At 41.3% G+C, this 15325-nt stretch overlaps 2 protein-coding genes across 2 annotated transcripts; one reads left to right on the top strand and one right to left on the bottom strand.

Annotated features, from left to right (window-relative positions):
- The first annotated feature begins 2590 nt into the window (after nucleotides 1-2590).
- dlx4b (distal-less homeobox 4b) lies at nucleotides 2591-5750 on the top strand. The gene is made up of 3 exons (XM_049759418.2): nucleotides 2591-4018; nucleotides 4240-4433; nucleotides 5102-5750. Exons 1-3 carry the CDS (start codon nucleotides 3688-3690, stop codon nucleotides 5363-5365), a joined length of 789 nt encoding a protein of 262 aa, XP_049615375.1. The 5' UTR covers nucleotides 2591-3687; the 3' UTR covers nucleotides 5366-5750.
- A 2676-nt stretch (nucleotides 5751-8426) lies between these two features.
- Nucleotides 8427-10500, bottom strand: dlx3b (distal-less homeobox 3b). Its single transcript, XM_049759417.2, has 3 exons — nucleotides 10000-10500; nucleotides 9696-9880; nucleotides 8427-9272 (listed from the first exon to the last, which is right to left on the bottom strand). Exons 1-3 carry the CDS (start codon nucleotides 10349-10351, stop codon nucleotides 8955-8957), a joined length of 855 nt encoding a protein of 284 aa, XP_049615374.1. The 5' UTR covers nucleotides 10352-10500; the 3' UTR covers nucleotides 8427-8954.
- Nucleotides 10501-15325: the final 4825 nt, after the last annotated feature.

The following is a 15325-nucleotide window of genomic DNA, read 5'->3' as shown; positions in this document are numbered from 1 at the left end:
TGGTAAACCGGTCCTTTCGCAGGACCTATAGCCGCGTTTTATTGTTTCTGAAATTCCCCCGGGAAAATCATCCGCTTGTTTCGCTATTTCCACCGCCATCTGCCATCTTATTAAAAAAAAAAATATATATGTATATATATAGAAAATATAAATATACATATATATATATATATATATATATATATATATATATATATATATATAAATTTAAATATATATAAAACATTAAAAAAATATATAAAAATATATAAAATATAAATGTTAAAAAAAAAGGGGAATAATGGTAATGATAAAAATCGATAGTGCCGTAAAATTATACTGCAAGGTGTTTTTAATATTTTTGTATTGTATTTTGCTAGATGATAGGGACACAATATTCCGCCGTAATTAACTTATCACTATTGTCTCATGATGCCCTCACCCGACCCCATCTGCCACCCATAAACCATAGCAGGCCTTAAAGCAGGATTCTGGGTCACACTTTTGTTACCCCCTCCCCTTGTTAGGAGTGTTGCATGCCAGCTTTTGTTTTGTTTTTTTTGTTCTACCCAACCCACTTGGCACTGTGACCACGATTTACAATGGAAAAACATAGCGTATATTTCCCCCCCATGTTGAGCTGGTGAATCTGGAATGTGTGCTTTGGCAAGATTTTGTGAAGCGCGTGAAAAAAAAAACAAAAAAACGGAGCTGTAAACACCCAGCGTGGACCCAGACTAGCTTCTCTGTTCCAGATGTGGAGCATGCGTGCATGAGGCGGTACTATTAGTGCAGCAACACTCCAGCAAGCACAGTAACACAAAACAGTACCACTACTGTATCACCGCCTGTCCGTCAGCCGTATAGCAAACCGTATGCGAGCGCGCCAAGATCCCCGTCGTCACAACTGGCACCAAGTAGACCCGATGCAATTTCTCTAATTGTCGCCGTTTAAAATACGCGTGACCATGTGACACCACTATGCTCATTATTGCACAAGCTTATTGTGCCTAATTGATTCCAGAAGCTCTCTATTCAACTAATCAATTAAAAGTTGACACCGGGCGATGATGCTGTCTGGCAGTCATTATGTAAATGAGTCGATTAAAGCTTAACACGAGTTCCACTTTATAACAGTATTTTTTTTTAAGTTAATCAAGTCCAACCAATGAATCAAAATCATGTCCTACCAAAATGTAGTCAAGCATGCAACCAAAAATATTACAACATATTATTTTTAATTAAATAGGGCCACAACATAAATACGTAATTGATCATTGCACATGTATATATTTTTTCTGTTGTGCCCAATAAGGACAAAAGAGTGGTTACTGTTGACCCTTGACTCTTCCTTTGTCGCATGTATCAGGTTTTCCATTTATGCCCGCCATCTTGAAGCCTCATGGCTCCACGTGGGTCTCCTCTTGCGACGAGCTTGTAAAACATGACGTGCCAGCGTGGAAGATCAGAGCTGCTGCAGTTGTTTGGGAATGCACAAAGAATGTTGTCAGTCTGCGTCACAGACACATGACGGAAAAACTCAGCTCGTGTGTGTATGAGTGTACACCTGCGCGGAACACGCCCCAACGCAGGACTCGTGGAGGAGACGCCACCGAGTCTGGGCTAGGTTCGGGAGCGCTGACTGGTTAGAAAATGTTTGTGTTAAGAGAGACATGGCGTGGACCCATCCCTTCTCCCCATGGCTGCAGGGCCCGTCTTTGTTCTTGGCTCCTTGTACAGACATAATTACAAGCCTGGCAGGCCCTCCCGTCCTCCTCTATGTGCGCGTGCGTACATAATTTAGGAGATTTTGTAGGTGTTGAGAATTTTGCAGGACTGACCTGCATGTAAGAAATTAAGTGCATTTTGAATGTCAGGTCTACGGTGCTCATCATAACCCTATTTTCTAATTAGGGATTCTAGTTAATTGGTACAGAAATCCAAGTTCTGGATTCCTTTCTCCTATTGGCATCTCAGCTCCTATGCAGTGACAGGGTAGATCTGTGTTAACACTTCATTTCAGAGGACCTCAAAATTTCAACTTGTGAATGAAATTGTTCCATGATAATAATAATTTGTGGCTTTGTCCTGGCGGACTGTTTTGGCTGAGTGGCTGCTTTGAGGATCGGGGAAGTGCTCCAGTTCCCAGCAGGCCTTTGCTGTGTGGCTGCAGGCAGACTTTTAGTAGGACCTGACCAAAATGATGGGTTTGGACAACACGGCAGCAACGCTCTGCCCACCAAACGCTCTTGAGAATGCGACCATATCTTACTGTACATAGGCGCGAACACATGATGGCTCTATTTAGATGTACAAATAGACTTTTCCCTGTGTTTTCTTCTATTTGCTCATTTATGAACACAGGATTACTTTTATTTTGAAGATTCCGTTTTTTACACTCATATCCTCTGTTTGCGTATGTGCCTTTTTTTTTGCTGAGTTTGCACAACTTTCCCACCCTGTTTTGCCACATCCGCGTTTTCTCAATTTCCCCATCACTGTTTATTTATTTTATAAACGTTGTCATTTAGTGCACACGGACTACGTGTTTAGTCGCTGTTTTTTTTTTTTTTTTTTTGCGTGACATATTTGCAAGCCAGCGAGTCCGTTTGTAATTCTGCCACGATTTTTTTTTATCCCGTTACGGGAATGGTGTGGAAAAAACAAACAAACACGTAACACGTATGAAAATAAATGTATTTAGCATTTATTTGATACCTGAAGCTGCAAATACGGCGCGTGTATTACGAAATGACGCAACATTTTGCCATTTAAAATGTCGCTTGGCCTTTGTGTCAAAGGGAAACAAATGCAAAAATCAAACTGCAAAATTTTATCTGAGATTTATATTGTAGCTATTCAAGGCGATTTATTAGTAAATTATTTTGTTTGTGGAATCTAAATTATCGTAATGGGGTTGTTTTTAATGGCACCCGATTGGCTATAGTGATTTTAATATAAAGTTTTGAAATTCCGTCTGCAGAAAAAAATGCATTTAAAAGCAAAAAAAAAAAGATTAAATGTATAGCAAAATACAAATAGTTAAGCTAACATCAGGACATTCCATTTGATTTTGATTTTATGCCGTTAATTCGATTAATGTCTTGTCTCGTGCTGAGTTCCATGAATCGTATTGTTTTGTCCCTTTTACTAAAATACCCGCGGTTACAAATATTCACTTCAAATAGCAATTTTCCCCAGCGGGATTTCTGTTCAATAAAATATTAATAGCCAATAAAAAATACTCATATTCGTTGCGCGCTTGAGGCGCTATTTGGACACATGTGGACTGGAACTTCTGTCAGTCAGCACATGACACGACGTAGATGATTTAATCTTTTGCTATTGTATAGAAGGAGGTTCCTGCATCACATTTGTGCGTGCCCGTGCAAAGCCGCGTTTTAGCGCATGTTAATGAGGTTCCTCGAGCTCCAGTGACAGTTTGCGGCTGAAGGCCAATCAGAGGGAGAGAGAGCTTGCAAGACACAAGACAAGCTGTGTGTTGAAGCTGCAAGCAGGAGGTGTTTGACGAGCATTGTCAGCTGGAAAGATTTGTTTTTTTCTCCACAAACTTGGCTTTTATTGGATTTTGGGGGGGGCGCTGTGGATGCGCGCACTTGGATCTTTTCGTTATTTTCGTCTGGATTCTGTACAGGTTCTCCTCCTCAGAACTCATGAAACCATCTTTTCTCCCGTGTGGACGCTCTAATGATGTCTATGGCTCTCATGCCTGACACCCTCAATGGCCCCGACCCGTCCAAATCGGCTTTTCTCGAGTTCGGACACGCGCATCCGGCTCACCAGCAGCGCTCCGCGGGGCTTGCTCACATTTACCCCGTGCACGGCTTCCACGCTGCTGGCAATTCGCAGCACGACGGCTCGTTCCCGGCCAGCGCGTCCTATGGCCGCTCTTTGGGTTACGCCTACCCCGGCGCTTCGAATTCTCACCCCCAGTCTGCTTACATGTCCTACCAGCACAACAATAATAGCAGCTCCAGCAGCAGCAGTTTGAGCCTGCATGGACGATTAGAGCACGCAGGTATGTAGAAAAAAAAAAAAATCTTCATACTTGGATGCACGAATTACCCGTGATTGCACTAATTCAAATTATGCTGGCTATACTATATTAAGGGTCTAAAGAGGGTCTGAGAAAATTATTTATAAATATATTTTAAAATATCAATTAAGGGTCTTAAAGGTGTGCACCATTATTTGTATTATTTGCACAATTTATTTCATTTTTTATTTATTGGTTCCCAGATCACGACAAGTCCCCCGCGCTAGAAAGCCGGGACATGCGTTTAAATGGCAAAGGGAAGAAGATCCGTAAACCCCGCACCATCTACTCCAGTCTGCAGTTGCAAGCTCTGCACCAGCGCTTCCAGCAAACTCAGTACCTGGCCCTGCCTGAGCGTGCAGACCTGGCGGCCAAACTGGGACTCACTCAGACTCAGGTGGGTGCCCAAGACAGTCAGATGCACTAGTACCAGTTTTGTAACAACAACAAAAAATAAATACCAACTTGCCCTGCAGGTAAAAAAGATCAGCGATTATTCCAGGCATGCAGGAGGGGGGGGGAGGTAGAATATAATTGCTGTGATTTGTAATTGGACCTAACTGACTGATGTGACTTATTTACTCCACTAATTACACGATTTGATTAACTCACTTAACCACAGGAACAAACACACAAACCTTTAGTATTAGATCTGATCATTTTATTTATAGGTGTGATAATTGGAGGCTGTTTAATTACATGTAGCTACCTGAAATTGGTTTGGGATGAAGTGAACATTAAATTTGATTGTGTGTAAGAATGCCAAGGCTATAAATCTCCTCATTAATACACAGTTTATTTTATTTCTCCAAAAATATCACCCTCGGCGGCATTTGTTGGCCTGATCATTTGAGTAATGATAATTTATTTAATGAGAGTTTTGACACTAACAGATGTAGGAATGGTTTCTAATATTTCTAATATTAATACAAACAACGGCACACCTAAAGAAAATTATTAAAAACCTTTCTTGCTGTGTCAATAAAAATGATAGCATTATGTATTTTCTTGAGTTCCATTGTAATAGTCAAGATTGTGCTTTTTTTTTTCTTCTCCCTCTTACAGGTGAAAATCTGGTTTCAGAACAAACGCTCCAAGTATAAAAAAATCATGAAGCACGGGAGCGGGGCAGAGGGCGAGCATTTGAGCAGCACCAGCTCACCTTCGCCGTGCTCGCCTCACGGGATGCCGCAACTTTGGGACGTGTCCATGCAGGCCAATAAAGCAGGAGGCCCCATGTACCCCAACAACTACATGAACAATTTGGGCCACTGGTACCCCAGCCAACATCCTCACCAGGAGGCCATGTCCAGACATCAGATGATGTGAGGGAGGATTATTGGATTGTGCGAGTCTGGCTGGATTACGCGCTAATTTTGCGCGTCATTTGACGAAACATTTCAAAGACACCAAAGAGGACCTGGATGAATGCGTTGGGAACTGATCGCACGCATGATTATTAACAGAGGCGTTCTCCATTGAACACATACTCAGAGTATTAAGCTAACAAACAGATGTTAGATGAGCTTTGTTGTGACTTTGCAATTATAGCCGAGATGCCTCCTTGAAATTCGCCAAATATCTCACCGGCTTCGACAGCAAGCGGACATTGGAATGGAAGCCAACAAATCCGTGTGAACTGCAAATAAAACACTGTCTCTGTTCTGTTTTGTATTGAACACATAAAGATGAATTAACTGCTGCTATGACCTTGTGACGAATCCAGTGTTTTATTACCTTGACAAACAAAACAGCATTTTATGCTGAATATTACATTCAGTTAACTGATAATAAATGAAAAAAATCCAAGTAAATATGTATTTATTTATATGCATAAATGTCTATTTTATAGTATGTGTAAATGTGTGTATTTAGACATATATACATAATTTTTTTGTCTATATATATATATATATATATATATATATATATATATATAATTTTACTAATTATTTCTATATATATATATATATATAAAAAAAATTTGACTAATTATTTATATATATATATATATATATATACACACACAAAATATTCAGTTTAATACACATGATAATTTCTGTAGTACTATACACATTTAATTTAGTAAAATTGTGCGTCACAGTGATGTTAGAATTAAACTGCAGTTTTGGGGGAACAGCTGTGTGGAAAAACAGACATTTTAACATTTTTTGTCAATTTCTTTTCAAACGGGCTCATATTTAAAGCTCAACTGTAGCTCAAATATTTTCAATAACCTGTGTAATTATGTTCACGACAAATATCTTGACTCAACGTTTTATAGCAGCAGTTTGCGATATTTATCGTCATGCTTTCTGGTTATAGGCACCTTTAAAAAATAATAATAAGCAATTAGTTTTTGTAAACACTTGTTTCCAAAGCTAACATTAGCGCTCACTCGTTTGTTATTCTACCTAATTTAAACCTTCTTTTAGGACACCCTCACCTTGTTTGCAGCTCAATTGTGTCTTCTTTGAGGAAGCTCTGAAGAAGTCACATTGGAGCGGCCTAAACGTGACTCTTTATAGTTCCCTGTCACTGCAATATGCAAAGCCTTTCCTCATTGATGACAATCATGCGCCTTGTTGAGCATTGCGATTAGACGTCTGGGAAAATGATAGGCAATTTTACATCTCCAGATTAGAACGATGCCTTGTGGAATTAGACGGATGAATCTAAGTAATTATGATTGTGCGTTCGCAATACAAGGGGAAATGTCATAAAGAACCCAAGCAGGGTGATTATCATCATTAACAGCAATGACGTGACAATTTGCTCTTCCACAATTTGACTTCCACGGGACACGATGCGGCATCCTCCCGAGATTCAAAGGCTGGAATCAACTTTGGCAGGCGTCGGGAGGACACACAAACACACCATTGTGTTTACATCGCTGCAGATGACATTATGTTGACTTACACGCTCTCTCTGGAGACTTCCCCAAACCATAATCACTACTTTGCATCTCCATCTCAAGTCTTCACCCTCCAACGTCATGATTTATGCGATGGAGACTCGCTCTTTGTTCCCGGAAGGGTTGGATGGGAGTCACTATGATGTGGATCTTTTTATGACTTAGTCGAACGATATCCAACAAAAAAAGTATAGCTTACAAGCATTCAAAACATCCCAAACATTGAACAAGAAAAAAAAGGCGCGCCAAAAATGACGATTTCCCACAAAATCACATTCAAAACTATTTTTTTTCTTCTAATATATTTGACCATGTACTCTGAGACGTGGACTGTGTGGCCGAGCTGGCCCAGGGTCAACTTGGGTTCACAGCTGTCCACTCCTCATCCATATATTTCTTTTGTGTTTACAGCAAAGCTCACCATTTGAGGCCCAGTCCAGACCCGGTGGGTCTACGGTCCGGACAGCTGCTGGAAGTCTTTCCGTCGTCGCATCGGCCTTACCAAGGAGCTCTCGACCTCCACCTCAACCCGAATCGTTGCCCTTCCCGAGAGACCGGCGCTGACACTGTCCTGTTGACTGTCGACCGAGGTAAAAGTCTCACTGGGAACTCAGCACCAAGTGATTTTTTTTTTCTCACCGTACAAGGATCAAATTCAAGTTCAATAGTTCACCTTCACTCCACTTGTTCATATTTAGAGATAACGTGAAGGGCCCACACGTTCACGCGCGTTTGTCTTCAGCACAAATGGTTCTCCGGGCGAGGACCACACATGTCGGGCGCTGCGGCCAAGGGGGTCAACTCTGGGAGATCACATGACCTCTTGATGAGAATTAATAGATTGCAAAATATTCACATCTGCTTATTTTGTCATACAAGTTCATTTGACTTATCTTTCGCTCGTCCAGTGAGAAAGACTTAAGACCCCCCCCTCCCCACTGGCCCAAATACCCCCACATGCACACACACGCCGAAAGAGACGCAATAAAAACCGAGCGACTCCAGCGTGTCTGCGTTTACGTCGCCTCCTACTGCAGCGCATGTCAATGCTGCCAGAACACACTCATCGGGAAAACTTTTCTGTTGTTGTTGTGCGTTTTCTGACGTCAACAGCATTGTTCGGCGCTGTCAACAACTAGTCAAGTGAGCAGGTTGACCCTAAACAAAAAAATAAAAAAATAAATAAAGCAAGGAACAAATGTGACCTCAGCGAGGTTGTTTTGAATCTGCTTTTAAATTTACGCGGCAACTAAAAACAATTCCTATGCTTTTAATTTAAAGTATCATTTCTAACTGAGTGACCACTCGTCGGACATTACATTAGGTACACCTGCACAATGTAAACAGTTTTATTATTTTGCTTTTTTTCCCTCAAACTAAAATTTGATGAGAATATTTTGTAACCAGACGACTTAAATATTATTAAATGACTACAATTAAAAAAAAAATCACCATATAAAGGGGCTGAACACAACGTGCAATTAACATTTTTATTCAAAGGACAAGAAGGCAACGAGTGAGCAAACGACATGAATATAAAATGACTTCTACAGGGAGAACCACAATCGTGTAGCTCCAACAAATATGATCAAAATAGTGGTTCTATATCAACACGTATTTACAGCCTTTGACGCTTTGTACAAATCCTTATAAATATAACCTGAGTTTAATTAATGTGACGCTTGGCATGAGTTATTGAAAGTAGGGAAATTATTTCTGTTATTGCGTGGTTACACTTTAACAAAAATAAAGTTGCATATCTTTACAAAAAAAAAACATGGGGAATATAACAGAGGTGATAAATTATTTAAAAAAAAAAAAAAACGTCAGATGTCCTTTAAATACGTCGCTACAAGTGATCACAAATCCCTTTTTGTGAATGGAACAAGAAAATGTTCTGGTGTGGATGACTGGATCATCTTCAGGCTTGTTCCCGGTCCAAATGTTCAATGCATTCTTTGGTAGACCTTGATGATTTAAAAAAAAAAAAAAAGTCTTGGCGTGTTAATAAACAGCTCCCACGCTCTGTGGCGGGACGGGGTGGTGCACGGTGCCCGGATGCTGTAGGTGGGATCCCTGCTGGTACCAGTGGTTGCTATAATCGTCCATGTATGGCGGCGACGAGCTATGCGCCGGCTGCGGCACCTGAGCTCGGCTGAGGGGGGTGCCGCTTTGGGGGGTGCCGCTGTCCCAGGCGGCGGGGGAGGGCGGCGAGTTACACGCCATGGAGTCGCTGGCGTTGGGGCTGTGGTCTAGGGGCATCTCGCCGTTCTTGTATAGCTTCTTGAATTTGGATCGCCGGTTTTGGAACCAGATCTTGACCTGAGAAAGAAATAGAATGCTTTAAAACACGTTTAAGAGCCACAGTGTTGTTTAAAAAATAAAAAGTGACTGAAGCCAAAATGTCAAGGCAATAAATGATTAAATTATAAGTTAATGCTAAGTTTTGCTTATTGTTTTTCCTACATTTGACAAGAAATAAAAGTTTAATAGTTCCTCAACTTTAAAGATGATCAAATCTGCAAATTATTTTGGTTTGCTTAACTCATTTTGTATTTGTAGCTTCAACTTAAATGACTGTTTTAGTCCCCCCTCTTCCCAAAAAATACATATTTTCTAAAATTATTATTATTATTTTTACATCCAGGAAATCCAGGTTTTTTTCCCCCCCCTCTTTTTTTTATTTTTTTTTTCATTTTATTTTATTTTTTTTATAAATGTTGTCTATTGCTCCGGGTATCTTACCTGTGTTTGGGTCAGTCCCAGTTGAGCCGCGAGTTCGGCTCTCTCGGGCAGAGCAAGGTACTGTGCCTTTTGGAAGCGCCGCTGAAGAGCAGCGAGCTGATAGCTGGAATAGATGGTTCGGGGTTTGCGGATCTTTTTCGGTTTGCCGTTCACCATGCGGACCTCCGGCTCTGGCTCTTCTTTAACTAAAATATCAAAGCAACAAATGGGAATCACATTTAAATGGAAATAATAATAATCAGCCCTTGTGAACCACTAAACATGCATTTTTTTTTTTTTCTCTTTTCAGTGGTCATTTCCTTACCTGAGCTGGGAGGTGACGCCTGCAGGTGATCTCTGTTATAATGTCCGTACTGTCTGAAGCTGTTCGTGTAAGGGTACTCTGATTTGGTAGCATACACTCCAGCGGCTCCCATTCCGTTCAGGTTAAACTGGTGGTGATGATGGTAAGAGTTCATGGGTTGTCCGTACGCTTGACCCTGGTAGTACTCGGGATGGCCGTGGGCCGACTGCGCCGTGCTGTAGTAGCCCATGTCCGTCACGGAGGACTCAGGCAGAGTCGGAGAGTCCTTGGAGCTCGGGTGGGAGCTCATAGATCCGGGAAGGTCGGTCAGAATACTGGAGATTTTCTTCTCGTAGAGCTGCTCGGTACTCATGCTTGTGTGGAAGGGGGGGTTGGGTTGGGAGGGGGGACTCCCTTGCTGGGATAAATCCACGCGTGGATGAAGGAAGAGAGCTTCTTTCAGGGGCAAAGTCCACTTAAAGTCTTGTAGCTGCAAGAACTTGCTTGTGGCATGACTGGGTGTCTGTGACATGAAGTTATAGAGAAATGGGTGGGATGCTGCGCTCCTATTGGCTCCACTGCACCCTCCACCACTACCCCACACTACTCCCCCCCTCCCTGCAGGCTTCAAGTCAAGCACGCCCGCACGCAAACCTCACCGTCTTGAATTTTTGAGTTTTTAATGATCCATTTGCATTTACCTGTTCGCGGTGAGAAATCACAACATTTGAAGCTCTTTAGAGACTTCATCCATCCTGCAACTACACTAATTCTGTATTTCATTTTCACAACTTTAAAGGTAGTAGACTGTTCTTGTTTGTTTTTTAAGAGACTAATCTCATCACCAGACTGTCTCCTTAATGTTTTTATGCAATGTTTTTCCAGGACATCACACTTGAGTTCATTTAAATGAAAAGGCTCCCTGCTGCCTGGTATTGTCATTCAAAAGTGTTTGGAGAGGCCCGAGAGTCAACTGCAGGAGTGAGAAAAAGCGAGATAGGAAGGATAGGTTAAAAAAAAAAAAAAAAAAGGTTGCTTCAGCTGATGCATCCCCCAGGGTGAATTCCTCGGCAGTGTGCCGGGTGTGTGTTTTGCTTTTTTTCTGGGGTGTGGGTGGGACAAATGGACGTGTTAAAAAGGTGGAATGGTTATATAATGTTGATTAAGTTTAGCTAATAATATTTAAAGCTAAATTTAATTCTGAGTTCTACTATTATTTTCATGGTGAAATTCTGCCCTGCAGCGCACTCTACTAAATGTGATGAATATAATTTTATTTTATGTGCGTAAATTAGATAAATTATACTTAAATGTAACACACTCGGCACTCTTTCTTAATAATCTCGTCCATTATTTCTAAAGAACAACAATCATTACTTGCTTAGTCAACTCTTTCATGATACTCTAACGCCCTCTGTTGGTGGATTAGCGCAGTGCAACTTCACATGGAGTGGAGCATGTTTGCGTCACTGTTTATAGTTCGGTGTTCGAAAGTGATCTTCTTGTGCAGGTGCCATGGACCTGTTATCCACATCTAGGAACTATTTTGGATTATGCGGTAAAACCAACCAACACCCCAAACATTTGTTGAATAGTCTTCAAATTTTAGAAAAAAATTACTTTAGGTTTAATGTCATGTATCATTAAAAAAATAATGTGCAATCCGACACGAAGAGAAAATACTGATGGGATGTCTAAAAATGAATAAAAACAGTAAAGTCACGTCACAGAAATTTTAAGTGCCCATTCGCACGCATATCCAGTAGATGGCGCAAATGAACCAAAAATAGAGTTGAACCAATGCGCCAAGCCGAACAATGCATTCATTCTGAAACTAACTTAAGTTTATAAATTAAACCCTAAAACTATTAAAACAACTATTAATTGAACCTTCAACGGGCAGATGATTACTCTCAGTTGACCCCCCCCCAAAAAAAAAAAAAAACACAGTCCAACCATATTCACACGACCTTGAACGATAAAGACTATAGTTATCAAAAATTCCACTGGGGAACAAAATCTCTCTCTCTCTCTCCTCCCATTTCTTTTATTTTCAAATCCCAACCTTCTGCATTCCACTTTCAATTGCATCTCCTTCAGGCTCTCTCATACTCGGCCTGCAGGTAAAAATATGGCAGCCAGTTTTATTGCGCCATATGGAGGGGCTTATAGAAGACAGTTATTATGAGGAAGTACTGAACACATATTGCGTCATAACATAAATTCCTTGCACCTGTCTTTTATTGTTTTATTGAAAAATAAATCAGCTTTAATAATCCACATACTACGCAGAATCCAGGATGTTTACATGTTGCAATTACGAGCGGATGACGGCCACACAATTGCTTCCTATACTACGACGCAATTCCTTCGCCCTTTGAAAACTTTAAGTGAGTCCTGGTAATGAATGGCCACGGGCTAGTTTAAGTTGATCTGATTGAATGGGAGTCAGGCTCTCTGCTGAGTGTGTGTGTGTGTGTGGGGGGGGGTGTTATCGCTCTTCTTCACCACCCCCTCATCACCCCCTTCTGACCCGAGATAAAACGAGGAGCTTCTAATTAAACAGAATTCTTTTTCTCTTCTCAGGTGGCTCGTGTGTTCCGCAGTGATCCGGATCAGAGGTCCAGGTAAGACTTTTGCATTGAGTGTTCCCGCCAAGACCCTGCAGCTGCCCACACGATCCAAAATAGAAGACAGATGTATGTATCCACATGTTAAAGGGCATGCCCTGTCCAAACAAGCGTGACATAAACATCTCCGCAACGGCTTAATGCACCCCTCGCAGGCCACTTCCACTTTTCTGTGAGCAAGAGTTACAACTATTGCACTTAGTTCTTCGACGTATTCTTCTACATTGGTGCGGCCAGATGAATGCCTCGTGAAATTCTCTTTATTGGAACCTCTACAAATTCCAAACCATCTCTCTTGAGTGCTAATTTAATCTTGGTCTTCGTTCCCAGGAACATCTTGACCCCTCACCCCCTTGTTAGCATCCCATTTAGGGATTATCCCAGTAAAAAAAAAAATTGTGTAACCGTGGTGACATTTGGACTCTTGTTGATGTTGTCTCTCTCGTGGTTCAGGAAACTCCACCCTGAATCTGAGCATGTTTCGACTCGGGACAAGATGTAATTGCTCTCGAGCGACTTGGGAACATTTTGGTAACACTGTCCAGGAGAAACTTCCCATCTTAAAGACAAGTATGAAGAGTAATGTCGTGAAAATTAACTTGGCATTTGAAACTTTTTTTTTTTTTCTTCAGTACTTTAGTACATCCACCTTGTCATTTGCTAGCCTTGTGAAAACAGCTAGCAATCAATCCGGGCATGCCTGAGCTTGGCCCATGTTGGGAGTTCCCGTTCTGCCACCCTTTTTTCTCTTTGAAAAAAAACCCCATCCAATTTGGAAATATGGCAAAGTGTGACTAAAAACACTAGTTGTTATTCTCAGGCAGGTGATGATGACTTCAAGTGCTCATCCAGGATAAAAACAACCCACAAGGACTAATGACTTTTTCAGCCTAGAATAGTCGCTACTCACAGGGGGTGCACAGAAAAAAAAAACGATCTGAAGGAAGAGTGGTGAGCGATGGGACCCAAATCTGTCCCCACATGTGAAGTTGCGAGAGCTGCGCCTTAAATAAACATTGCAGGACGTGAAGTCATTGTGTGGGCTTCACGCTGGGCTTGTTAAGTATCAAGTTCTGAGGCAACCACGACGACGTTGACCTTTCAATAAAGCAAAATGTTGTGAAGGTGAGGAGAACACGGCGAGAGTGCATGTGACGAATAAACGAAAGGTCAAGATGGTGGCATGCTTCACAGACACGACCACCCACTCCTCCTAGTTTGTCCACAGCCCAAAAAAAACTCCCCCTCGCAATCTACAGTGTGATTCATTTAGAATAAGAGAAGGAGGAATTTGGTCTTGAGCAACTCCCCTAATGATTAAACAGCGCCTCCAAAGTACCATGGCACTTATTATTTTTTTTCTTACAATAAATCATTAACTCATGACACATTCTTTTCACTGGTAATGCAGAGGTAGATAGAGAATCTATTGTCTGGTTTTTGCGCTTTGTGTCAAACCAAACATTTGACCTCATTTTCATATTAGAAAATAGTCTAAAAAGTTACAATTATACCCAAATATGAACTATAAGTGTTGAAAACTGTCTGTGATCTTCAAAGTGTGTTGTTCTTTAGGGGATCCACAGGGTTCAATTCTAGGGCCTTGTTCTTTTTGTATTTGCCGACTGAGGGTTTCATCTTGAGAAAACATTGGATTTCCTTTCTAGATTTGTGCCGCTGAAAAATAAATATGCCTTTTCCTCAAAACCTCTTATGATAAATAAATAAATCCTAATTTATTGGTCAAGGATTTATTTATTTAAATTGGAAACTGCTCATTTGTAACGTTGACCCTGAGATTGTTTTTATGGTCTGACTTGTACCTTGTACTGTAGTAATAACACAAGATGTTTTGTTTCCACAACATGCTGAGTGTGTCCCACTGACTCCCAGCTCTCTTTTTCCGTCAGGCCCAAAGCTAAACCCAAAAACAGGTGCCACTGGACAGTGGGAGAGTTCCGAGCCACACCTTCCTCCTCAGGCTAAACATTCCTGGCTTTTCGCAAACCCGAGACCTGAAGAGCAAGTGAGAGACCTTGTAAGAATCCCAAAAATACATGTTTAATTTGCGTTGGGATTATGAAGAAAAAAAAAAATCTCCACTCAAGGACTCCCAGAATCTTGAAGAACCTGTGCAAAATGCATTTCACCTTGCTCTAATCTCATTGCATGCAAACCAAGAAGGAACTGGCAAATTATTAGATTGAGCACATTAATCTTTGATGATTTTCTCCTGCAATTCGATTTCATCCATGTCAGCCTGATCGAGTTACAAGCGAAGAATACTGACTGCACTATGCCTGAAATTCTGTTTGTGTTGCAGTCTCGACCCGCATTTGATCGCCATTAGGCCGCAACAAGTGGCGGGCTCGCTTCGCAAAATGAAGTTTGATTCCTGTGAAAAGGTCATCCGAGCCCAGCGAGACTCCTGGTTGAAGTTTAAACGGGCCACGCTGTCTTCCTGTTGTCCAGAACATACTGGCTTCATAGCAACCACCGGCGCCATGGCAACGGCCGCCTATGTCATCGCGGAGGGGCGACGACTCGGCGAGCGAGTGCGTGCTGTGTTTCACATTCATCCAATGTCCTACTGGCTTTATTACTCTCCCTCCTCTAGTTATTGCGGATTAAAATTCATAAGTGAGCAGGAAGGTGTTGCAAGCAAGAGACTTAACCTCAATTAAAGATTATTTCTTCTGTCTGTGAAAAAAAGAAAG

Source organism: Syngnathus scovelli, chromosome 21 (assembly GCF_024217435.2).
Source record: "Syngnathus scovelli strain Florida chromosome 21, RoL_Ssco_1.2, whole genome shotgun sequence".
Taxonomy (NCBI): domain Eukaryota; kingdom Metazoa; phylum Chordata; class Actinopteri; order Syngnathiformes; family Syngnathidae; genus Syngnathus; species Syngnathus scovelli.
This window is presented reverse-complemented; position numbering and strand designations above follow the sequence as displayed.

Excerpts from the sequence above, each read along its gene's own strand:
- dlx4b (XM_049759418.2), top strand. The coding sequence starts at position 3,688 with ATGATGTCTATGGCTCTCATGCCTGACACCCTCAATGGCCCCGACCCG. Across the intron at positions 4,019-4,239 it reads TGGACGATTAGAGCACGCAG|ATCACGACAAGTCCCCCGCG; the intron begins GTATGTAGAAAA and ends ATTGGTTCCCAG. Across the intron at positions 4,434-5,101 it reads TGGGACTCACTCAGACTCAG|GTGAAAATCTGGTTTCAGAA; the intron begins GTGGGTGCCCAA and ends TCCCTCTTACAG.
- dlx3b (XM_049759417.2), bottom strand. The coding sequence starts at position 10,351 with ATGAGTACCGAGCAGCTCTACGAGAAGAAAATCTCCAGTATTCTGACC. Across the intron at positions 9,881-9,999 it reads GGCGTCACCTCCCAGCTCAG|TTAAAGAAGAGCCAGAGCCG; the intron begins GTAAGGAAATGA and ends TTGATATTTTAG. Across the intron at positions 9,273-9,695 it reads TGGGACTGACCCAAACACAG|GTCAAGATCTGGTTCCAAAA; the intron begins GTAAGATACCCG and ends TTTCTTTCTCAG.